The sequence below is a fragment of the Oryza sativa genome, chromosome 7, assembly GCF_034140825.1.
Source record: "Oryza sativa Japonica Group chromosome 7, ASM3414082v1".
NCBI classification, from domain to species: Eukaryota; Viridiplantae; Streptophyta; class Magnoliopsida; order Poales; family Poaceae; genus Oryza; species Oryza sativa.
The window spans coordinates 5473780-5498546 of record NC_089041.1 but is presented as its reverse complement, the minus strand read 5'-3'; the positions used below and the strand labels follow the sequence as shown (position 1 = coordinate 5498546).

General features: G+C 43.3%; 2 protein-coding genes across 2 annotated transcripts; one reads left to right on the top strand and one right to left on the bottom strand.

Annotated features, from left to right (window-relative positions):
- Positions 1 to 1048: 1048 nt before the first annotated feature.
- LOC4342662 (uncharacterized) lies at positions 1049 to 5767 on the bottom strand. Its single transcript, XM_015789900.3, has 11 exons — positions 5528 to 5767; positions 5094 to 5447; positions 4605 to 4748; positions 4449 to 4532; positions 4263 to 4300; positions 4111 to 4155; positions 3704 to 3778; positions 3094 to 3183; positions 2902 to 2991; positions 2092 to 2246; positions 1049 to 1465 (listed from the first exon to the last, which is right to left on the bottom strand). The coding sequence occupies exons 1-11, from the start codon at positions 5674 to 5676 to the stop codon at positions 1406 to 1408; spliced, it is 1284 nt and encodes a 427-aa protein (XP_015645386.1). The 5' UTR covers positions 5677 to 5767; the 3' UTR covers positions 1049 to 1405.
- A 4990-nt stretch (positions 5768 to 10757) lies between these two features.
- Positions 10758 to 18463, top strand: LOC4342659 (exocyst complex component EXO84B). The gene is made up of 7 exons (XM_015792515.2): positions 10758 to 11157; positions 12001 to 12098; positions 12525 to 13566; positions 14556 to 15068; positions 15585 to 15773; positions 15847 to 15980; positions 17973 to 18463. Exons 1-7 carry the CDS (start codon positions 10930 to 10932, stop codon positions 18133 to 18135), a joined length of 2367 nt encoding a protein of 788 aa, XP_015648001.1. The 5' UTR covers positions 10758 to 10929; the 3' UTR covers positions 18136 to 18463.
- The last annotated feature ends 6304 nt before the right edge of the window (positions 18464 to 24767 follow it).

Sequence of the window (24767 nt, the reverse complement as noted above, 5' to 3'; positions counted from 1 at the left end):
AGTTCATTTATAAGGTAGGGAGCTTGTCCTACATCACATTCCTGACTCCAGCTTTCTATATACTACAATAGTTGTCTTCTTCTAAGATTTTCAGAATCGTGCCTGAATTTCACTAGATCGCGTCTTTTTGAAATGATATCTTAGGTTGTTTGCATGACATGGGTACTACTAGATTGCTACCAGGTTAACTGGTTAAGTCTATTACTGATATGAAGGATTATTTTCAGTCGGACTTACAAACTGAAAGATTTCCAAACTTGTCAGTGACTTACAAATATGTGCAAATGTATCTGTTGTCTTCCATTAATCCAAGTGCATTTCTCCCTGGGGCACTGTTGATATTTTACGCAAGCTTGCAAGTATCAACTGGACATGACAGGCCATCCCTCCTAAATAAAGTTACCTCATTTGTTTCTCATCAATGGGATATGCTCATATGCATCAAGTGTCTAAAGATGGCATTGTCTTGGAGAAGAATTCTGATGGGGGTAAACCAATTGCATTTCCCCCTCCAGTTTTGAAATTATAGTTTTGGTATGGAAAAAGTACGAATTACCTCCAAACTATCGCGGTCGACCGAATTACCCCCCTAAACCATAAAACTGGATATTCTTCACCTCCAACTATACAAACCAGACGAATTACCTCCGTCGACCCAATCCGCGGTTGTTTTGGTCTACGTGGCATACACGTGGCAGTCCAGTCAGCACTCTATATATTAAAAAGAATATGGGACCCACCTGTTATACTCAGTACTATCCAGGGTTTACAGAACCGTACAGTTACCACGCGCGGTATCCTTTTCAGTTTTTGAAACCATGGTATGTATCGCGGTTACCGTGGTAACCGCCTTACCGCGGGGGTGCGATAACCGTGCCAAAAACAGTAAGGGGAACCTGGTACTATCACTTTTCAATGAACAAGAAAGGTTGAAATATGAACCCTGACTTCCTGGATGAAATTTATTTGAAGAGAAACCTGCAGGCCGGATCGAGTTGCACCACGCATGCGTCCAAAGTTCCAAATAACATAAACGAACTCTCATCCATGCATAAAACTAATGACGATATATATTTTTTTTGATAGGGAACTAATGACAATATAGGTATGCCACATATAAGTCTTACACGAGTTAAGCAAACATACTGCACGTGCGCTCATCTTAGAGTGGTTTACTCTGACCAAGTCTACTTAATAGTAGAATAGTTCTTAGCTAGAGAAACAGCTAGAGTTGCTGGGTAACATAATTATTTTTAGGATATATGAAAGCTTCAGCTAGGTAGTAGTAGCAGCAAATTAAAACCACCTAATGTTCCAACAGAATCAGCAGTACTTCATCGACTGTCTAGCTACTTTTCGCACAGGAAGCACCCAGCACAGCCCCAATGCTGCAGCTCATCCGAATTCACATGGAGAGTTCCACTAAGCGAGCTTTACCCTCAGCTTCAGCAACACCAATCAATGACTGCACTCCAACAAGTATTCCACACCTCAATTAGTCACATAATACAGGATAAAAAATAGCCCATGTTAATTCTCTCCTGTACACTCCTCACGTTTTGTAAAATGCATATTAATTTAGCCAACAGAAATCATGTTCTTTAAACTCCATTTGATAATTGAAACTAGTCGACAGAGTAGGTTGTGCTACTCTACAACATAATAACAGATCAAGAACACCAGTATGATGGTCAGCAAAATAAATGGTGATAATGTAACTTAATTACTCTGGTATTCATGGCATAAGAACAGTCCTGTCACAAATCAAGGACACCGGTATGACCGCATGCCATAGCATAGTCCAAAGTGACCATTTCTAACATGCATTAATACAAAATTATTATATTGAAATTGATACAATTTCAAGTACTATCTTATAAACTTATGAGGCCACAGTTGTGCGGTTGTTGGATGTTGACTTGCCTTAGAACAACCATGCTTCATCTAAAGATCTATAGAGAGTCAATTATGCATTTGATACTAAATTTATTCTAGCACCTTAATAAATTTGTGTCTTTTACTGTTAACATCCTAAATTAATTCGTTTATCCCACCATAGTAAAGAAAAGAAATAAAAATCTAGTATCTTACCACACTTGCTTCACCAAACTTCACAGTTGTTTGTTGCCTTTTAGGGCTAATATCTTCCTCAGGTTCCACTTCTTCCCTTGGATGTTTTCTTGGAGTGAAACCCTGGCAATAATTCTCAGTATGGCAATCTTCTTGACTTGAATGCATATCAGTGCCTGCCCAAGAATTAACACTCACAAGGATCACTGGATTAAGTAATAGCATTACCTAGTCTGAAATTTTACGCATAACGTTCTCAGTTCTCTTAAACAGGGAATGCATCCAAATAGGTGAATAAGCTTTTCATTACTTTTTCATGATATCCAATAGTTTTTAGCAGGACACAGTTAAAATATGAGCAGATGACCAAGAAAGTGCATCACTTAGTTGTAGCACACAATCTTAGAAAATCTCATATGCAATGTAATGCTAAAACTACCGTGTACATAAAAGAAACAAAACAAATTTCAGAAGGACCTATAGAGAAAAAAATGAGCAAGTGCAGGTGACCATGAATATGCAATGGTGTGCAAACATAATCCGAAACTACCATGCCAAGACACTTAGTAATTTTCTGGAAGAAAGCATACAAATACAGAATTTTGCAACAACCGCTTGAGACATCAAAAGCATTGATTGGCATGAAATGCCATCATGGATCAGATATATCATCATCGCTGATGCATATTCTTTAGATAATATGCATCACTGATGCATATAGGCCCATATTAATAAAATTTTGTGTCATTTAACAACATTTTCTAGGGATTTATTGTGAACATAGAGGATTGCCCTTGTTTGAAAACAAATAAGTATGTTCAACTAGTTTACCTGCATTTGTCACTGATGAGATCCCAGATTTTTTTCCAGGACTTATCATGGTGCCAATCAAAGTTTGCAAGACTGTACTGGCAGGAACACCTGCAGTGAGCTCAGAAGTTAGAATTGGCATGCAGCAGGTGCAACAGTTCAAGGGAATAATTGTGCACATAGAGCTTTGTCACAATTGAAGTTGAAGGTTACCAGTTTTTGTCGCTGAAGCAATTCCAGAATTTTCAGTATCAGTTGTTATGGTGCTAAACATAGTCTGTGTGATTGCAGCAACGAGAGAACCTGCAAATGAGTTCAGAAATTATTACAGATGGCAGCGGGTAGCCATATGCTGATAAAATGCAAAGAAAACATCAATCCTGAAAATGCTGCTGGCTCCTGCACAGGAGTATAGTATGATATGAATACTTGAATAGTAGCATAGTAAACTTAATGAAAGGCTGTTTGTCCCATAGCATTTTAATCAAAACAGACAAAGGGTACAGAAGATGTAGCACGATCAACAAGGTATTATGGGAGCATAGCTCAGCGCAGGAGTAACCTAAGCATAAACTTAGCAAAGTATTAATTCATTCTAATTAATTCTGCAAAGAATTAACCAATCGGTTGCCATCTCCACAAATCCAATGTATAAATAGAGGATAAAAGTTGAAAATATAGAGCCCACGTGGATCAAGCAAGTATTAGATGTGACCAAAAGGACTCGATAAATCACACAGCCAGTAGATATATAGAGTAAGTGGAGAGAAAATGACGTGTTAGTATATTAGTGTCTAGGTAGACAAAGCGATTGTTAACTTGCCTTTCTTCTCACTTGATTGGAGTGGATACCCTTCATGGTGTTCTGAACGCTTGCAGCCAGCACGTAAGCTTAAATCTGATGATCACACAATTTGACAGTTGACATGAATATGAATACTGTATACATGTGGTTTCTCAAAGTCAAACACTGTAGTATGACCAGATCGTGTACATTCTAATTATGACAGTTCATAGAAATCAAATGGCATCATAACATAAAATGTGTGAATAGGTGATCAAACCCTATAAGGCCTTGTTCGGTTAAGCTCTTCCTAAGTGGATTGAAGGGGAATTGGAGTGGATCCAATCCCCTCTAACCCCTTCCTCATGAGGATTAACCGAATAAGGCCTAAAGTGGAAATTAACCAAAGAGATGGCATATATAGAGCGAACGCTATTTAATTTTACCAAGGATATCCGCCATCCAGCTCCTCGCCTTATTTGACAGTCCTTCTGTGTAGAAATATGTGTGGTTACCGGTTGTCACAGGTGCAGAATTAACAGTGAAACTAATAAAAGAGGTGCATTGTTTTACAATAACAGTTGGAAATTATACCCACCCAGACTTAACCCCTGAGGCTGGCCTGAAGAAGGCAGACTGCAAAAAGCAACATATGCAAGTGTTTGTGAATGTCACAAGAGGGTAAAGAAAAGCAAAGGCAGAACAATGGAGCATCACTAAGATTTGATTTTTTTTTCTTCAAAAGCAAGATTACTCTCAAGATAGTAGCATAATTGTACTGTACCATCTCTTCATCTCAAGATAGAGCTTGGCAATAGTTGATGCTTGGGGGTGGCTTTGCTGTCTCACGTGACGCTTGGATCGGAAACTAAAAAAGGAATTAAAATCAGTCAGAAGTGAATAATTAATTTTGGTGAGTGGAGTAATCAGTAGTACATACCCGAAGCCAATGGGAAGCACGTTATGCGGCTTCACCATGCCTCCCGGCAAGTCCACAAATCCGACGAGCTCTGGAGTACTATGAAGCAAGCTTCGGACGATCTGCGCTACTTGCTCTCTAACGCGCCCCCAGTCCAAGGACTCCCTGGACATATGCGGAACAAATTAATTACTCCCTCCGTTTCTAAATATTTGACGCCGTTGACTTTTTTAAAATATGTTTGACCGTTTGTCTTATTCAAAAAATTTAAGTAATTATTAATTATTTTCCTATCATTTGATTCATTGTTAAATATATTTATATGTATACATATAGTTTTACGTATCTCACAAAAGTTGTTCAATAAGACGAACGGTCAAACATGTGCTAAAAAGTTAACGATGTAAAATATTTAGAAACGGAGAGAGTAATTAAAGCTAATCACCGTCCAGTGTGTGTATGCTGATTGATGATCTCAAATGAGAAGAGGAGAGGAGACGTAGCTAGTACCTGGTACGGTCCGACAAGACGAAGGAGAGGATGGAGCGGCGGATTCTGGCGGCGTGGCTGTAGGGGGAGAGGCCGCTAGATTGGGCATAGAGGCGGCGGTGCTTGTCGGACCAGGCAGCGCCGGCCTTGTTGCCGGCGACGACGTCGGCGAAGGACTTGTGCATGTGGAGGAAGAGGAGGAGGGTCTGGGCCTCCTCGCTGAGATGCGACCCGCGGCGGCGGCGCTGGCCGGTGGAGCCGGAGGACGGCGGCAGGAAGCGGCAGATGTAGCCGATGGCGTCGTCCCACATGCTGCTGGTGATGAGGCGCTCCAGGCGCGGCAACGACACTAGCACCTTCGTCTCCTCCGCCATCCTGCAAATGCAGCCACGCCACGCCACGGTTCGTGAACAATCTATCGATCGGGAAAAAGAAGACGATGCCTCTATACGTACGCTTCGAAGGTGGATCGGAAGCCGTGGAGCCAGAGGAAGGTGAGGAGGCGGCGGTGGCGGAGGCGCGTGACGCAGCGGTACTCCGGCGGGGCGGCGGCGGCGGCGAGGTTACCGGAGCAGCCGTAGGCGGGGACGATGTTGGGCTCCATCGAGCGCGCTCGGTCTCCCAACTTTGATTTCGAGACCCCTCCTCTCTCCTCTTCTCTTCTGTACTGCACGGCGGAGTTGGGGAATTGCGGTGCGGGGAGTAATAACTCGCATCGCTTATGTATTCGGCAGCGGGACCCACGCGACGCCCTCCCCTCTCCCCGCCCTCCCCAGTCCTCTCCCCGCCCTCCTCTTTCCAGCTTTCCTTTTCTTTTTCTTATTTTTTTTCCTCACGAATAGCTTTCCTTTTCTTTTTCTTATTTATTTTCCCTCACGAATCGGTGTTACGTAGGTTGGGCCGTTTAAACGGCCCATTCTAGCCCTTTTTAGTAATGTAAAAAGGAATAAGTTCATGTGAGGTGTCTTAACTTATCAATGAATCCGATTTGGAATAAGTTCAGCGAATGTCCCTTAACTTAACAGCGTGATTTTTTAGGTCCCTCAACCACAAAACCAAAAATGTTCACCCTTAAACTTATTCAAACCATTCACCGGAGGTCCCTTAGCAGTATACATTGGTGGTTTCGCTGACGTGGAATCCTAGTCAGCAAATTTGTTTAAAAAAAGGTACATGGGGCCCATATGTAAGTGAGAGAAAACAATGTGGCCCCACATCCCTTCTTTCTTCCCCTTTATTCTCTTTTCTCCTTTATTTTCTTCTCTTCTCTCGTCTTCTTCGACGGGCCGAGACTGGCGGGGCAACGGCGGGCGAGAGCACCAGCGGCGGCGGGCGAGCATGGCGACGGCGGGCGAGAGCGACGTCGGCGGCGGGCGAGCATGGCGGCGGCGGGCGAAGCAGGCAGGAGCGGTAGGGGTAGGCGAGTGCGGGGGCGGCTATGGCGCTCGCCCCTTGCTCTGCTTCTTTTATAGGTCATAGACTGCCCTCATACACCAACACAAGTCTTTTTTGCACACTTTGTCCTCACTTGTGTGCCCCATCATTTTTTATTAATATCCATGTGAAACTGACATGCGGGTCTCACGAGGTTTATTATTTTTCCTGATCAAATTGCCATGTAAGCGTCACATCAATGCCACATCATATGAAGACCAAGTCAAATTAGTCACGTAGGCGTCACGTTAGCCAAAACCACCGAGGAACCTCATCTGCATTGGTTTTGACAGTTGAAGGACATGTTGTATCTAGTTTTCAGATTGAAGGATGAAAATCAGATTTGTTGATAAATTAAGGGACCTCACATGAACTTATTCGATGGAAAGAACGAATAAAAAAATTATTTTTGAATCCCTTAACTATAGGCCTAGTCTGATTCCCGTCCTCGATCGCAAAACCACATGTCAAAAAAAAAAAAAAGCTCTACTACTTTTGGCGATGAGTGATCTGATTGGGAACGGTATCCTCACGTGGCAGTCCATATTTGATTTGGGACGAAAGCTTGTGGCGAGCGATTTTTGTTTTCGCTTAAATTTTCCATTTTACATAGCTCTCTACTGTTGAATTTCATTCGCTTCCCTTAAGCGCAAAAATGGATATACGGTGTACCCTCAACTTCTAAAACAAGGGGTGCTTAGATCATAGGTGTACAGTTTTGTTGTGTCACATCCGATATTGTATAGGGTGTCACATAGGGTATTCGGGCACTAATAAAAAAACTAATTAGAGTATCCGTCAATAAATCACGAGACAAATTTATTAGGCCTAATTAATCCGTCATTAGCACATGTTTACTGTAGCACCACATTGTTAAATCATAGAGTAATTGGGCTTAAAAGATTCGTCTCACAAAGCAGTCGCAATATGTGCAATTAGTTATTTTTTAGCATATATTTAATATTTCACGCGGGTGTTTAAACGTTTGATGTGATAGGGTGAAAAATTTAGGGGTGGGATCTAAACACCCCCAAGTATAAATTGAGAACGATTTTAGCTAACGTGATGTGTTGACTTGGTTATCATCTGGCATGGCGTATATGTGGTGCTTATATGACTTTGCAATTAAAAAACCAGTTTGTCCCTCGTGTCAATCACAAGAAAAGAAATAAAAAATATATGGAATTCACATGTCATCCATTCTTTACAAATCTAGTTCATGAGAATCCCGTGCCACGTAATTGGTCGAGTCACTCAGCAAGCATAAGGCATCACTAGCCATCGTCTACTCAGGTACAGCGAGGATGCTCCTACACCTATCGGTACCATAAACGCCACAATAGTGGCGAGGGCCACGAAGGGCTAAAATCTCAAAGCACAAACTTCGTCTCCTCGTAGCACACAAAATAACCATGGACTACCTAAATTCTCTTCTAATGGTATCCCATAATACCCATGTGGTCACATTGTAAAATGCTTGGATGGAATTCCCCAAGGAATCAATCCTTAATGACAATACATAGTAAACCATACAGACTCAGCCAATTTATCATCAGGGTTCGCAATCAAGCTTTATTTCACAAACACACCGATATGGAACATCGGGTTTTGAATATTTCCCAAACGACAATACAATCATAGCAGGGCTAAGCCAAACTACCTCAACGATCAAACCTGTAAGGTAAGTTGCCGGCACAATATTTGTGGAGCTATCAATGACATGTTATTTCAATATCCTACCATCTATAAGGGCGACTAATAGGTGGGGTACGTTGGTTACACGTGCAAACCAAGGCCAAATAGTTTAATGCGTGACCTAAGCATGCACATTTACAAACAATGCAATTTTGCATATTTTTTTAACTAACAATTGAAAAAAAGAATTTATATCTGAAGTTAAATTTTCAAAATTTTAAACTCAGATTTGACAGCTTTTAACTCAAAATTTGAAAATTTTCAACTTTTCATATCAAATTTGAAAAACTTTCAACTCAACTTTGGAAACTTTCAACCCAGATTTGAAAACTTTCCACCCAGATTTGAAAACTTTCAACTTAAGATTTGAAAACTTTCAACTCAGATTTGAATACTTTCTACTCAGATTTGAAAACTTTCAACTCGAGATTTGAAAACTTTTCACTCAGAATCGAAACTTTCAACTCGAGAATCAAGATTCGAAAACTTTCAAGTCCAGATTTGAAAATTTTGAAAACTTTCAAGTCAAGATTCAAAAACTTTCAAGTTCAGATTTGAAAATTTTCAACTTAAAATTTAAACACTTTCAAACTCATAACATGCTAAAAGATTAAGAAAATAATCAAAAAAAAGTGTGAAAAAAATGAAAAAATCGGTAAAAAAAAGAAAAAAACATGGGAGGACGCGCGCGCGCCGGCGCTGGGCCTTCTGGACCGAAACGCGTGCCGCCGGCGCGCGCGGGCTTTAGCGATTCCTGGTGCTAGGCTAGGGGAGGGAGAGGAAATCCAACAATAGAGATTATTATTAGTACTAGATACTCAATTAGAAACATACCGTTTTGGATATTTGATACTGTCAGGGAAATTTATAAATGGAACCACTAATGTTTACCACAATTCGTGAAACCTATAAATTTCATTTATTTTGAGAACTTTTTAGTATAATATTTAAAAAGATAATTCTACTACTTAAAAATTGAGTCCTTCGTTCCCTCCACCCTACGTCACGACTCACGACAATCGCATAACTGCAACAAAAAAACCAACTGCTGATTAAGAAAATCCCATTCGATGAAGTGTGTTTTATGCTCGGTTTACACACTTCTAATTGCATTTGTATTTTCCCTAGAGCTTGACTTAAAATTTTTGATAGAGAGAGCAACTGAGGCCATCTCTAACCATTCATATCATTTAGTGTCTATAGCATTTAATATATTACCAGACAAGCAAAATTCTAATATGGTAAGAGAGTTAAGGAGGAGAGAGATAAAAAGATGAGGAAACCATCTCTACACAAGAATCAGGAATAAAAACAATAGGATATGTGGATAAAATGAGAGAGAAAGAGAGGTGATTGGATGAGAATTTAATTTGAAAACACCATCCATTGGATATATAGTTTCCATACATAGTGTCTACATGACATGCTAAGTATGGAAACTATTTGATAGTTTTTAGGGTTGGGGATGACCTGATAAAAATTATGGTCTTGTTTAGATCCCTCTCCAAAGTTTTTCACCCTATCACATCAAACGTTTGAACTTATATGAAGTATTAAATATAGGCTAAAAAATAACTAATTTCACAGATTGCGACTAATTTGCGAGACGAATCTTTTAAGCCTAATTGCTTCATGATTTGACAATGTGATGCTACAATAAACATTAGCTAATAACGGATTAATTAGGCTTAATAAATTCGTGTCACAGTTTACCGACGGATTCTGTAATTAGTTTTTTTATTAGTGCCTGAACACATCATATGACACCCTATATAATACCCGATGTGACACGTCAAAACTTTACACCCCTACATCTAAACACCCCTATGAAAGTTTCATCTCTAGAAGTTGACAACATTTTGTCAAATAAATAAGAGCAAGGCTAATAATACAGCCGATCTGTTAGCTATAAGATACTTTGTAGCCTTCTCTCATTCTACCCATATAACAGTTAGCTCTTTATAATTAATACAGAGCCCATTTATCTCTCACACAGATTTTTTTTTCTTGTGTCCAAGCCGGCTGTAAGGTTACAACACGCTTCTCCTCTCTTCTCTCCTCCACCTCAGCATTTAGCCGGCTTATAGCCTATACTTCCTCTAAGGGTGTGTTTGAGGAGAAGGGGATTGAGGAGATTGGGAAGATACGCAAAACGAGGAGAGCCATTAGCTCGTGATTAAAAGCAACTTTTCTATAGAAATTTTTTACAAAAAATATACCATTTAGTAGTTTGGGAAGCGTGCGTGTGAAAAACGAGGTGCTTTCTCCCTCAATGTTCTCCGAACGAACGCTGCCTAAGAAGTAACACAAAGAGTAACCAAAAAACAAAGCTACATCAGATAGTACAAAAGTAGCCCATTTCCAATGCCAACATTACAGGTGCCAGCTCAGCATCTCATCTCGCCGAGGAAACTTAAACTTTAGTTAAGGTGCATCCTAACCTCCAAATCATTTACACCAGCCCAAAAAACAAACAAAAACAAATAATAAATCTCGAAATTAAACCAAACCAAACCATTTCCAACTTCCAAAGCCGCCTCCTCCCTCTCCTCTCCCAACCCAAATCATTCGTGCGATTCCGCGGCCTCGTTGGATTGACGCGGCAACTAACTCCACCACCACCACCACCACCTCCCCCACCACCGGCGGCGGCGGCGGCGGCGGCGACGAGGAGGCCCCATTGCGCTCGCGGAGGCGTGGTGTTGACGGGGGAGGCGCTGGATCTCGGATGGCATCGGCCAAGTCGTCGCGGTCGAGGCCGGCCGGGCATTCCGGGGTGTTCCCGGTGAGCGGCGCCGTGGGGGGAGGAGGAGGGGGCGGGGGCGGTGGCGGAGGAGGAGGAGGAGGAGGAGGCGATGGCGGGGTGCAGCTCGCCGACAAGCTCAAGATCTTCAAGACCGACAACTTCGATCCCGACGCGTACGTGCAGTCCAAGTGCCAGACGATGAACGAGAAGGTGAGTTGTTGTCCTCTCTGATCCGGCCGTGGTTGAGCTCGCCCCTCGATCCGTCCTCCGCCTTTCGTTGGATCCCCCGGGGGGTGGTGGGATTCCGCGTGTGGGTTGGCATTTTGCGCTTGCGTTGCGGGGGAGGTTGGTATGATGTGATCCTGAATTCGATGGAAGGTAGGAGATGCATGATTTGGGAAGAGGGGAGGGGGGGGGGGGGGGATGTGATTGGTGTTGTAATATAGGCGAAATGGGTTGTAATGATGCAGGTTAATTTCATCCCTGGATGTTTGACTGGTGGTTAGAGGGCTAAATTGTTAACAATTGAGGACTTTTTGTTGTTTGTGGTAATGCGAATTTAAACCTAATTCAAAATTGCTGTTCATTTTAGTGATGAAATGGTTTTCGCTATCTGTGAGAATATGCTAGATAACAACCTCGTTTCTCGCTTTTGTCGATTGACTAGTACCAAGCCAGTCTGATCTCCTTTATACTTACCTCAAACAACGAGTGAAGTCGAGATGTTGATGAGAAAGGGGCGAGTCTCAAGGCCAAAGAGTGCTGTGCTGATTGCTCTGGTGGAATTTTTTTATCCATTAATTGCCAAGTACTGTTGTTTTGTCTTGTGTAATTGTATTATCCACGAAAACTGAAAACCGGAACATCTGGAGTTCAACTATGCATTTTTATCTGCAAATCGGAATAAGAGGTTAAGAAATGCTTTGGTTTGAATATAACGCCATTTTGAAGAATGCAGTATAAAGCAAATTCTATGTGTTTTAGCTTGACTCCAGATAGGTCGTCAAAGTGCCTGCAAATGTAACTGATCAAAACAATTCAAATCCATTTCAGGAGATAAGGCATTTATGTTCTTACCTGCAAGATCTAAAGAAGGCTTCAGCTGAAGAGATGCGCAGAAGTGTATATGCAAATTATGCTGCATTTATCAGGTATGTCAACAACCTTAAGAGTGCACTTTCCTTAGTATTTTGTGTTAGATACAATTTTTAAATAGCCTGATGTACCCCTGGTATAAGCTCTAATAGTTCTCTATCACGTGAATACGGTATAATATTTCTAAGTAAGGCTTATAGCTTTGGTGTCAGAGGCATGGTGCTGCTGTGTATTTTTGTTTGTTTTTCTGATGTGTGAGTTTGGTTACAAACCAAGAAGTGGGAGTTTCAGGCTGTGAACTACTTGTGACTTAGAATGCTGTAACAATGTTTAGGGTCTTGTATTCCTAAAATAAGGGACTGGTTCTTTGCCCTTTGGTTCTAAAAAATAATCATTTTTTACCCATTCTGTTTTCTTCCCCTTAACTTAGAATTTATTTGTTTCTACTTATCTTTTGATACTGATGATCTCTTGGTCACCAGAACATCAAAGGAGATATCAGATCTTGAAGGGGAACTGCTATCAATAAGAAATCTACTGAATACACAAGCAGCTTTAATCCATGGTCTTTCTGAAGGAGTTCAAATAGATTCCTTGACTTCAAACACTGAAGGTTCTGCAGAAGACGATATATCCAATGTTGAAGACCAGGAACCTTCAGAAATACAAAAATGGTCTGCAGATTTCCCTGACATGCTTGATGTTTTGCTAGCTGAGAGAAGAGTGGATGAAGCACTTGATGCACTAGATGAAGCGGAACGACTTGCTTCTGATGCAAAACTTAAACAGACTCTAACCGCAACTGAAATTGCAGCTTTGAGAAGGGCAGTTTCTGATAATCGTCAGAAGTTGGCAGATCAGCTTGCTGAAGCTGCTTGTCAGTCTTCTACTCGTGGCATTGAGCTTCGTGCTGCAGCTTCTGCTCTCAAAAGGCTTGGTGATGGCCCTCGAGCTCACAGCCTGCTACTCAATGCACATAATCAAAGGCTTCAATGTAATATGCAAACTATACATCCATCTAGCACTTCGTATGGTGGGGCGTACACTGCAGCACTTGCTCAGCAAGTCTTTTCAGTGGTAGCTCAGGCACTCAGTGACTCTGTAGAAGTTTTTGGTGATGAGTCATGTTATGCATCTGAACTGGTTACATGGGCTACGAAGCAGGTTATGTCCTTTGCACTCTTGGTAAAGAGGCATGTGTTGTCCTCTTGTGCAGCTGCTGGAGGTTTGAGAGCAGCTGCCGAATGTGTTCAGATATCACTTGGTCATTGCTCCTTGTTGGAAGCTCGTGGTCTGTCTGTTGCAGCTGTTCTTCTGAGGCAATTCAGGCCCAGTCTAGAGCAAGCATTATATTCAAACATCAGAAGAATTGAAGAGAGTACCGCTGCACTAGCTGCAGCTGATGACTGGATTCTCACATATCCCCCAACTGGCATTCGTCCTTTAGCTAGATCATCTGCTGCTAATTTGGCTCTTCAGCCAAAGCTCTCCAACAGTGCTCATCGTTTTAACTCGATGGTTCAGGTAATGGTTTTATCCCTTATGGTTGAACAATACTAATTGATCTTACTATTTTTCTTGTTCAGCAAAGTGATGGTGATATATCTCTATGAGCTTGTATCTGCATCATTTAATTGCATGTATTTGTTTGCTGGACTAGGTTTAGTTTGAAACAGATTATTGAGCAGATCATCTATTTGATTATATGGATAAATCAAATATTCTGATAAATAACCTTAACAAATAACTTAAAACAAGTAGTCTAAGCAAATACAATAGAAGAATTTTCTTTGAGAAAATGTAATTTTCAAAGCTTGGAGTAAATAATCTGTTTCAACAATCTGGTAAATAATCTGCAAAAAACTAAGGCTAAAAATTACCATGGCCATAATGTCCTTTTCCCAAAATCTTAACTCTCAAGCATTCTTCATAACTTTAGCTCCATTATCAGTTCCATGATGTAGTAAGATATGTGACTTGTGCCCATCGGATCGTAGGAAATATAGCCTTTACAAATGAGAACTTATGGAAGAGAAATCCTGTTGGAGCATAGGGATTTCATAGGAATCCTGTTGGGATTGTATTATTCCCTGCCGAGTTCGTGTGGAATTCCTTCATTCGCAAAACCAGTTTCAGACTGTTAGGGTGCAGTACTTTCGATGATTCATGATTGAAGAGGACTTCTCAAGGAGATTGACACACACCTAGGATTTGCTAGTTTGACTTGACACCATCAATGATAACTATACTAATTTGTGTGAGCTTGGGGTTGTTTAATTCAATGGTTTATTTGTGCTTTCATGGGTTGGAACTTGGAAAATTGGATTAGTCAGGTGACAAGTTATTCTTAAAAATAGGCATTTGCATCTATACTTATGCATATAGGAGATATCTAACATGAACTACTTCCGTTGCATTCAGCTTCTTTTGGAGTGACGCTTAACCAGTATCTTTACCCTTTCTGGTGTAATATACACTGTGTCCTCAATCTTGGTATTGCATGTAATTTGCAGGAGTTCTTTGAAGATGTTGCGCCGCTGCTTAGCTTGCAATTAGGTGGTTCTACAATGGATGACATAACTAAAATTTTCAATTCATATGTCAATTTGCTCATAAGTGCTTTACCTGGGTCAATGGAAGATGAAGCTAACATAGATGGTTTAGGAAATAAGATTGTTAGAATGGCAGAGTCTGAAGAACAGCAACTGGCTTTATTAGCCAATGCGTCTTTGCTAGCTGAGGAGTTGCTACCTAGAGCAGCTATGAAGCTATCATCAATGAACCATTCTAGTATGGATGATCTGCGTAAAAGAGGCTCAGATAAACAGAACCGTATGCCTGAGCAACGTGAATGGAAACGGAAATTACAACGCATGGTGGACAGATTAAGGGATAGTTTCTGCAGGCAGCATGCTCTTGAACTTATATTTACAGATGAAGGTGAGACCCATCTCAGTGCAGACATGTATATTAGCATGGACAATACTGTTGAAGAGCCAGAATGGGCCCCATCTCTTATTTTCCAGGTACAAACAAATGAGAACTTTTCTTTTTTTTTTCTTTTTCTTTCCTACATAGATTAACCCAGGTCCTTGTGACCACCTTTTGAACAGCTTGTTTACATCCATACGCTTATCTTTTGCCACATAAATCTTTCTGCTTTTAGAATTTGTCCATGTATCTCCCAGGAGAAAAACGATTACTCACATGTGTATTCACAATATTCTCTGCTTGAAACAGCACCTCAGTGATGACGTGTTAAATTCTAGATTTGAGATGATTTTGATATCTTCTACCATAATTGCTTGGATAAGCTCGTAATAGTCTTACTCAGTTTTGTGGTGATATAACAGGACGATGTTGTAATTAACCAATGGAATTAAATGGCATCTTTGTTTGTGACTGTCAGTTCATATTATTAGATATAAGCTGTACTAAAATGTTATTCTTCATGATGATGGCTCTCTGAATCAATGTAGATATTAGGATTCTAGAACTTGCCCAAAAGTAGTATTTTGTAGCTGATCTGCTATTCATTGCAGGAGCTGTATGCAAAGCTAAATAGGATGGCCAGTATTGCGGCAGATATGTTTGTCGGCAGAGAAAGATTTGCTACTCTGCTAATGATGCGACTCACTGAGACAGTCATACTATGGCTCTCAGAGGATCAAGCCTTCTGGGAAGAGATTGAACAGGGACCGAAGCCTTTGGGTCCCCTTGGCCTTCAGCAAGTAAAGCTCCTTTCTTCTTCTTCTCCTTTCATGCTATCAGCTGTGATTTTCATTTTTCATCCCTTATCTGCAGTTCTACCTGGATATGCAATTTGTAATTATCTTTGGACAAGGTCGATTCTTGTCTAGGCACGTCCATCAAGTCATATTGGATATTATTGATAGAGCAATGGCTGCATTTTCAGCTACTGGAATGAACCCTGACAGGTACTACACTATTGGTTCAGAAGTAAATGCTGCTGCTTGATAATTAGTTCTGCGATTTCAGCAAAAATGCTAATTGCTGATTCATCACTGCAGTTGCGTAGAACAATAGATGCTCTGGTTTATTTTGCCTTACAAAGTTCAGATTGCATCCTAATGCTCTCGTAGTCAAAATGATATTAGGGATGAATGATAAATAAATAGCCTAATGCTCTTTCCCAGTGAAAACTATGAAGAATGAAGGATAGATAGATAACCTTTTGTAGTTCTGTCCATACCTTCTGCCTTTAGTTTCTCTTGATGTTTATTAGGTAGCTATCATTTTATAGTTTTGTCCATACCTTCTGTCTTTAGTTTCTGTGCATGGTCTCCCTGTAGCTGCTCCCATGAAGAACTAGGGTTTCCACAGCAATACTTGGTTTGATTAGCACCTAAATTCCTGCATAGTTTCCAAAAAAAAAAACCTGTCAGGGCCAAATCGTTTACCTCTTTAAGGATGGGTGATACGCATGGCTTTGACTGTATTGTTATTTGCAAATACATTATTGTGACGCCCCACACTCTTCGAGGCCGGGCCCTCTCTAGATCTGGCAGCTATCCTAGGATATAGACTATCCTCACAGACCAACACAAGTCTTTCCTGCACACTTTGTCCTTACTCGTGCGCACCCGGGAAGAATTTCCCGATCGGTCACCCATCCCGAAATTGCTCTAGGGCAAGCACACTTAACCTCAAAGTCTTCTTTCGAAACCGGCTTCCGGAAAAGAAGTTGCAACTTGTTGATATGAGTATTCTATTAATCCTATTCAGCCCTGGGCCGGGATATCACATTCTCCCCCCCTTGAGATACCGACGTCCTCGTCGGTCAACCCAGGCCAGGAACATCCCCTATTAGCACCACGTATATACAGACAATTTTCGGCGCACATACGTCATGTCATACGACCACATCGTGGATCATCCCGTATGCACCGTATGCCCGCGTACATATTCATATATACGTATAGCTGCAAGGGTCGGCTCTGATACCATCTCTGCACACTTTGTCCTCACTCGTGCGCACCCGGGAAGAATTTCTCGATCGGTCACTCATCCCGAAATTGCTCCAGGGCAAGCACGCTTAACCTCAAAGTTCTTTCGAAACCGGCTTCCGGAAAAGAAGTTGCAACTTGTTGATATGAGTATTCTATTAATCTTATTCAGCCCTGGGCCGGGATATCACAATTATTTAAAATGAACAAAACCATTTTACCTTCCTCAGCTCTTCCTGGAGAGTCAAAAAACACCTACAGGCCACAATTACAAAACTGTTCACTTTAAACCCATCAAGTATCAAAAGTAGTGAGATGGGGTTTGGGGACAAGGGCATTAAAACTGTTTGTTACAAAATAGAATTGCATATTAAGCAAATTTTATCTAATATTTTGGAATCCAAACAAAGTTCTCCGCTGCTAAGATTCTGCATAGCAGTTATCATGCTGAAAAATGATTAAATTGCACTTTTGCTCCTTGAACTTTTTTTTTTGAGAACTTGCTCCTTGAACTTGAAAGCTACGTGTCCACATAACTCAACATTTGTTGACACATAGACCAGTGATGTATCACAAAGGCACAAACCATACGGCTATCTGTAGGCAATGTTTTACTCACGTTGACGGATGTAGGAATCCAGTAATTTGTAGGGAATTATTTTGTGAAAATATAGCTGTTTGACTTATAAGTCTTTTATGCCATCTATGTCAACTTTATTCTTAAGTCTTAACTTGTACTTCATACTTACATAGTAACCAGGCTGCCTCCTAGGCTCCTAGTTCCTTTACTGCAGTAATACTACAAAACCATGTTTGGATCGCCTCGCATGTCCTCTTGGAAGTCAATTGCCTGTGATATTGGGTTACTTTTTTTTCTCTGTAGCAGGGTCCTCAAAGAAGCTGCTTCTACAGGGAGTGTGGACATGCAAATCTGAACTAACATTTTTCTGCATCTTTGTGCAGTGTCCTCCCGGGTGACGATTGGTTCATGGATGTTTCTCAGGAGGTTGTCAGCATGATTAGTGGAAAGGGTAGAGCTGCCAATGGAGACAGGGAGATAAACAGCCCTACTGCCTCAGTCTCAGCGCATTCCATGTCATCTTTCAGATCCCATGGCAGCTCCTAGCTTGTAAGCTATACTTTTTGTAGGCAGATCATCATTGTATAATAAGCAATAGTGCATTCTTTCTTTCTTTTTCTCCCACATTTCTCAGTTTTCTCTGTCTATTTCTTTTGTTCTATTCATTTCCTTCTGTTGTGCTAGTACAGGTGGATAACTGTTTGACGTAGGAAAAAAAATCTTGAATTATTTTCTTCCCTGAGCTAAGGCCTGTAAGTGTTGCTTACTTGCATGGCCAGTATATGTCGCGAGCTTTGTATCATTCTTTCAGATGTTTTTTTTATGTCACCTGGCACATCGCATTCATGAATTCAGGATTCGTTACTTTCGATAAGTTATTGTGTAAACCCCTATTCCGTCTGGAGTACTCATATTGACTAAGCACAATATAACATTTTATATTGGGATTAAAAATATCTATATTTGCAGATAAATGGAGAGCCAACGGTCAGTGCCAAACTAACCTTGATGATTGCAAATTGCAATGAATGAAACACGAATGAGTCTTAGTTATTGGATCCTTTGTGTTACGGTTATTCCTAAGCTTCATCTTAGGGAGTACTCAAATTCATATTTCTTCAATGTTCATATTTTAGCTGTCCCCGTCTCTAGCTATCGCTGTACTCAATTCACAAATTGCAATTGATTATACAGTGAATTGCATATTGGCCATTAAAGATAATGTGCAATTAACTCATAATCATATTTAGTTGAAACATATCCACGTATCCAATTTACTGCTTAAAACTAAAAACCATTAAAGATTTCTTGTTTTTGTCATCATAGTCCTACAGGACTATGTTCTTAATTTTCTTTTTACTATATTAATAGAAAACTTCGAACTGTCTTATATCGTTTGTTTCAAAAAAAAAAAAGGTTTGGCTACACCCCCTTAGGCCATGGTCTTATTATAAGAGCATCTCCAGCAGTATACCCAAATCGGACTCTCCATCTTCACATTTGGCAAGTTAAAAAACAAATTTCTCCATACTTTATTTGTGCTACAAGAGCCTCTTTATCTACATATTTGTGCCACAAGAGCATCTTTATCTACACACTTCAATATTAGTCTATGACAATGGGATTCATATGTCAAACTTGAGAGGGATGGAGGACAGGAGAGAGATGGGATGGTGGGATCCATGTTTGGTAAGTGATGTTAACTTGCTAGATTTGATCATCCAAGTGAGAAATTTTGTCATTCATTTGACTTGGGAAGTTTGTTAGATGATTTTTTTCTCAAATCTATCAAATTTTGGCTTTGAGAATGAGATGAGTACTCTATTGGAGCTGCTCTTACCATATCACTACACCACCACAACTCAAAGCCCCATGCGGGCTATTTAGACCAAAATCCCTAATTAGCGGGTAGTCGCGCGCCCCTAGCCATGCGAGTGGTTCACTTTATTTTTTTTGTTTTTGTTTTTTTTATGATTTCTCTTTTCTTGGTTTGCATGTGGACCGTCTATTTTTCTTTAGGCTTTTAACTAAATTTGTGGCTTGATTTGTCGTGGGGGCGACCCCACGGTCAACAGAGAGTAGAGACCCCTCCCTGTAAGAATGGAGATTCGGCTAGGGGGTTTGTCGGCGCCCGGACGATGGTCGTGTCGAGGCAGCACGGAATGTGTCACGAGGTGTGATGGAGGATGAGGGCGCGAGTGTGCGTGGGGCCCGAGCTAGCCCTGCGGCGGGAGGCGAGGAGATTTATACAGGTTCAAGCCACCCGGAGGTGTAATACCCTACTCCTGTGCTCTGGCTTTCACTAACTCCCCTAGGCCGACGACCGGAGGGAAGGCTGGCCAGCGGAATACAAGGCGAATTGGCTAATTGTCCAAGGCCTTCCAAATGAATCGACCCAAGACCCCCCCACAATAGTTGCTAGTCCCCTCCTTTTATATTGTAAAGAGGGGCTCACAATATTACCTAACTACCCAGGGAATCGTCACGTCAATTGTCTTGTCTCTGCCGTCTGACTTTTTGGCCGTGATCCTCAAGAAACCCTTCAAGTCCCGCAGTTCACACTGCCCCGGGCTCCAGAGGCTTGTCAAAGGTAGTTGGGCTTCCACCAGCTCGCACACCACGTGGTGCGAGGTGGGCCTGGCGAGGCCCGGGCTACCTTTTGCTGGACATGGTACACTCTCACTTGCTTGGCTGAGGGAAGGTGTCTACGGGCATGTACGACGCGTGTCTGGGGCGCCACTGACCCTAATGATTTGTTGCACAAGTCTTTTCGAAGTCTTTCCATCATCAGAAAGATGTATTTTCCATAAGCTTGGCTTCATCATGAGGGGGGATGCAGTGCCTTACAACTGGCCGTAAGACTTCACACCTCCCGTCGAGACTTGAGGTCACACCCATGGTCTTCCTTCGGGGAGGAGGAACGATTCCTACCGGGGGCAAAGGCAGCCCGGGCCTTGGCCATGCCGAGACCATGGTTGTCTTCACCACGTAACTTGATGAGAAGATGTCCTTGTTAAGGAGATAGGAGAGGGAAACCAAGAGAGAGAGAGAGAGAGAGAGAGAGAGAGCCGCAAACCTGCCTGGACAGACTTAGCTCATGCCCAGGCTCCTGGGGGTGGCTGGGCCCGAGTTAGTCCGAGACCCAGGGCCCATGGCTATCTTAGAGCTATTCTCCCAACTCCCCAGGATGCAAACTTGGGGGCCAAGGCAACCCCCAAGCAACCGGGAGACGGTCCCAGGCTCCCAAGATTGGGGCCTGTGACTGCGTCCTTTCGGTTTAGCTCCCTCTTTAGAAATGCTTTGGTGCTTGGTTAATTGTTTTGATGGGGAAATGGAGACCCCCATTCCAATTTCATCAACTGTAGCCCTAGCCCCAGATCGGGCTAGAGGGACGCACGAGGCCGAGTCTAGGGCTTACACGGGAAGGAACTTGAAAGTCAAGCCCCCGGGCCCAGCTTGTCAGAGAATAGACGCGTCTTGGCCTCGTCACGTCTCCTGTCTCGTCGTTCTGGGAATTAGCAGCGTAAGTTCAGCCATGCCCACACTCGCCTTAACTTCCCACTTCCTTCCTGATTTTCGAGGCATCGTGGGGACAGGGGCAGAACCGTTGCGTGGGGATTTTTTCCCTTAAAAAACCCCCTTCTCGCCATGATTCGCCTCTCCCGTGCCCTAACTAATCTGCTTTCTTTTTCGCCGCCACCAATCTTCTCCAACTCCGGCCAACTTTACCCGCCACCTTCTTCTCCTTTTGCTGTTGCTATGGCTCAGGCACCTCTTCAGGTAGTGCCACTGCCGGGAGTGCTCTCCCTCCTTCCAAGTGTTGCGACGACAACCACGTTGGGGAAGCTCTGGTCCTAATGCCCATACCACAGGAAGGTCGTCCTTTGGTGATGGTACAAAGGGGGGAAGAGCGCACCAGGCCCAACCATGGGGAAATTGTTTTCTCCTTAGCTTACGAAGCCAGGGGTCTGCTGCCGCCTTTCTCGCCCTTCTTCCTTGACATCTTGGAGGCATTCGAGCTTCAAATGCTGCATCTCACCCCTTGTGCCACGATGACTCTTGGCATCTTTGTGCACTTTTGCGAGATGTTTGTGGGAGTGAGACCCTCAGTGGACCTCTTTCGCCATTACTTCATTGTGAAGTATGCGACGTTGAGGGATCGGCCTCTCGCAGGTTGCGTTCGCATAGTCCCCCGTCGGGCCCGTTAATTACCGACACTTCCCATCAAAAGGAAGTGAGAAGAATGGAGTGAGCGGTGGGTCTACGTGAGCGTAGTCGTTCATGACCGTCTTCGGCTGCCGTATCACCTAGCCCGTTGGTGGGTGGCTTGGTCTGACGCACCCGCTACCGACCCCCGCCTGGAGCGGGTTTCTGAGCGCATCAGCCTGCTGGTTGACAGGGGGCTGACCACGCACATGATCACCGCTGACTTCCTTTTCCACTGGTTGGCCCCTCTCAGTCATCGTGAGTAGGGGTGTTGGTTTTATTCCGGGTGCGGGGATGTCACCCGGACCCACCCGAATGACCTTCCTGTCAGTATTGTGGTGTGCATTGTGGAGGCCGTGCTGCATGACGGCCTTGATGCTGCCATTTTCCTCCCCGCAGGGATTCTGACCTTGTGCGAGGACCTTGCACGGGAGATCATTCAGGGCACCCTCTTCTCATTCAAGGCGGACGAGGAATAAGGGGAAAGCAAGACAATCACCACCGGCGATTATGATAATCCGCGTCGCCTATGGCTTCTCTTTTTCCTGTAAGAGATATGCGTGTGTATGCATATATCATTACGTTTTCCTTTTTACCTCTGGACTTGCTTCGATATATTTCGATTGCGTTGAGGTTCATCGTCTCTCAGCTCGGGGAAAGCCTCCTGGCCCTTTCTCTGATTTGAGGAAGGATTCCTATATTCACTTATCGGACAATGTTAGATTCTTGTGACTCCGTGTCCTCACGCTACACACCCCATTTGCTCCTTTTTCCCAGTGACCCCTCTCCTCCATTGCACCAACAAATACTTTCGCACAAGCATGGGAGCTGAGGATCTTTGGAGCCAATTATCCCTGCCTCTGGTCGAGCCAGGCCGGGCACCGCAACCAGCCGGTCGGGGCCCAAGTCAGCCACTCATGAAAGAGCTGACGCGGGTTGGCCCGACTCAGGACCGGGATAAGACCAGAAGCTTAGCCCCCACACTCAGAAAAAGATCGTTAGAGCAGGTGAAGAAGAGCATGGGTCCTAACCGTTAAAAGAGCAAACAAGTGCGCCATATGTGCGTGTCATAGGGCCGCGAGAAGGGGATGAGGAAAGAAATGAAGCTTTCCTATTGCGGCCTTGAAGATCCGAAAAAATTTGGTGAGCGTTCGACAAGATTGAAAGATATGCGTTGAAAGGTTCAATTTGAAATCCTGAAAAATATAGAGATAATGGTAGCCCCCGGCCAAACACGGTTCCTCCGTGGGAGGATCTGTTTTGGCCCGAGCGTTACAAACTTACAGGACTGCTGTCTAGGGATAAAACTTGCGCAGGTGTTCGATGTTCCAAGGATTGGGCAGCGGGTTCCATCCTCGGTTGCCAACCTCAGGGATCCTGGTCACGAGATGCCAATGACCAGGAAGGGTCCCTCCCACTGAGGGGAGAGTTTTTTTTTTTCTAGTGCGTGTCTGAACACGTCGTAAAACCATATCCCCGACCTGGGGGGGGGTGCGAACCTTACGCTGAAAGTAGCGTCTCTGATTTTGTTGGTACCGGACTACCCTTAACACTGCCCTTCTCATGTACTCCTCCAAGTGATTCATATTTTCCTTCAAAGGATTGTCATTGTCGAGACTTTTTCCGTACTGCTCAACCCTGGGAGATCCGTATTCGAGTTCTGAGGGGAGCACGGCCTCGTCTCCGTACACTAGGAAGAAAAGGGTTTCTCCCGTTGCGCTGCTAGGGGTGGTACGATTTTCCCATAACACTCCTGGGAGCTCGTCTATCCACCTTGCGCCGTGTTTTTTGAGTTCGTTGTATGATCTAGTCTTGAGTCCACTCAAGAGTTCTGCATTCGCCCTTTAAACCTGCCTGTTGCGCTCAGGATGGGCTGGGGAGGCGTAGCATAGTTTGATTCCGACGTCCTTGCATTAGTCCCCAAAGAGGTCACTTGTGAACTGACTACCGTTATTGGTTATGATGCGGTTAGGAATCCCGAAACGGCTGGTGATTCCTCTTATGAATTTTAGGGCAGAACTTTTGTCGATTTTGTTGACTGGGAAAGCCTCGGAACATTTCGTGAATTTGTCTATGGCAACGTATAAGTGTTCGTAGCCTCCGACAGCCTGGGGAAAGGGCCCGAGACTATCCAGTCCCCAGACTGCGAATGGTCATGATAACGGCATGGTCTGTACCGCTTGCGTGGGCCGGTGAATCTGCCTGGCATGGAACTGACATGCCCGAGACTGCTGCACCAGTCTGATCGTGCCTTGTAACGCTGTGGGGCCAATAGAACCCTTGTCGGAAAACTTTCCCCACAAGTGTTCGGGAAGCGGAGTGGCTACCGCACTCCCCTTCATGCACGTCAGAGAGAATCTCAACACCGGTCCTCTGGCTGATGCACTTGAGAAGCACTCCGCTAGCCATTCGTCGATAGAGGTCCCCACCTATTATGACATATCGCTTAGCGATTCATGCTATTCTCTCTGCTTCCACATCTTCTTCCGGTAGATGAGCTCGGAGCAAATAAGTTCGGATTTCACCCATCCAGGTTCCAACGGTTTTCATAGCCCCGATCACCGCTTCTGGGGACGGGACCTCTTCCGTTAGTCTTTCTTGTGGGACATCACCTGGCTTGGTAAGCTCAGGTGGCTGTATAGATGAAGTTTTTATGACTTCGAAAAAGATACCCGGGGGCATGGGGGTCCGGGACGACGCCCATCTGGACAATTCATCCGCGTCAAAATTGTTTCAGTGCGGGACGTGTTGTAGCTCAAATTCATCGAAATATTGTTCGAGCTTTCTTACTTCTTCCACGTATGCGCCCATATGAGGGTCCGCGCACTGGAATTCCTTCGAGACCTGATTAACAACAAGCTGGGAGTCTCCTCGTACCAGTAGTCGGCGAATCCCAAGGGCGCTGGCGGCCCGGAGTCCGGCCAACAACCCTTCATATTCTACCATATTTTTAGTGGCCCGAAAGTCTAGTT

Bases quoted from the DNA above. Each gene is read 5' to 3' on its own strand.
- LOC4342662 (XM_015789900.3), bottom strand. From the start codon at position 5,676: ATGGAGCCCAACATCGTCCCCGCCTACGGCTGCTCCGGTAACCTCGCC. The intron at 4,301-4,448 runs GTACAGTACAAT...TGCTTTTTGCAG, and splicing joins TATCTTGAGATGAAGAGATG to TCTGCCTTCTTCAGGCCAGC. The intron at 1,466-2,091 runs GTAAGATACTAG...GTTGGAGTGCAG, and splicing joins AGTTTGGTGAAGCAAGTGTG to TCATTGATTGGTGTTGCTGA.
- LOC4342659 (XM_015792515.2), top strand. From the start codon at position 10,930: ATGGCATCGGCCAAGTCGTCGCGGTCGAGGCCGGCCGGGCATTCCGGG. The intron at 12,099-12,524 runs GTATGTCAACAA...CTTGGTCACCAG, and splicing joins AATTATGCTGCATTTATCAG to AACATCAAAGGAGATATCAG. The intron at 15,069-15,584 runs GTACAAACAAAT...TATTCATTGCAG, and splicing joins CCCCATCTCTTATTTTCCAG to GAGCTGTATGCAAAGCTAAA.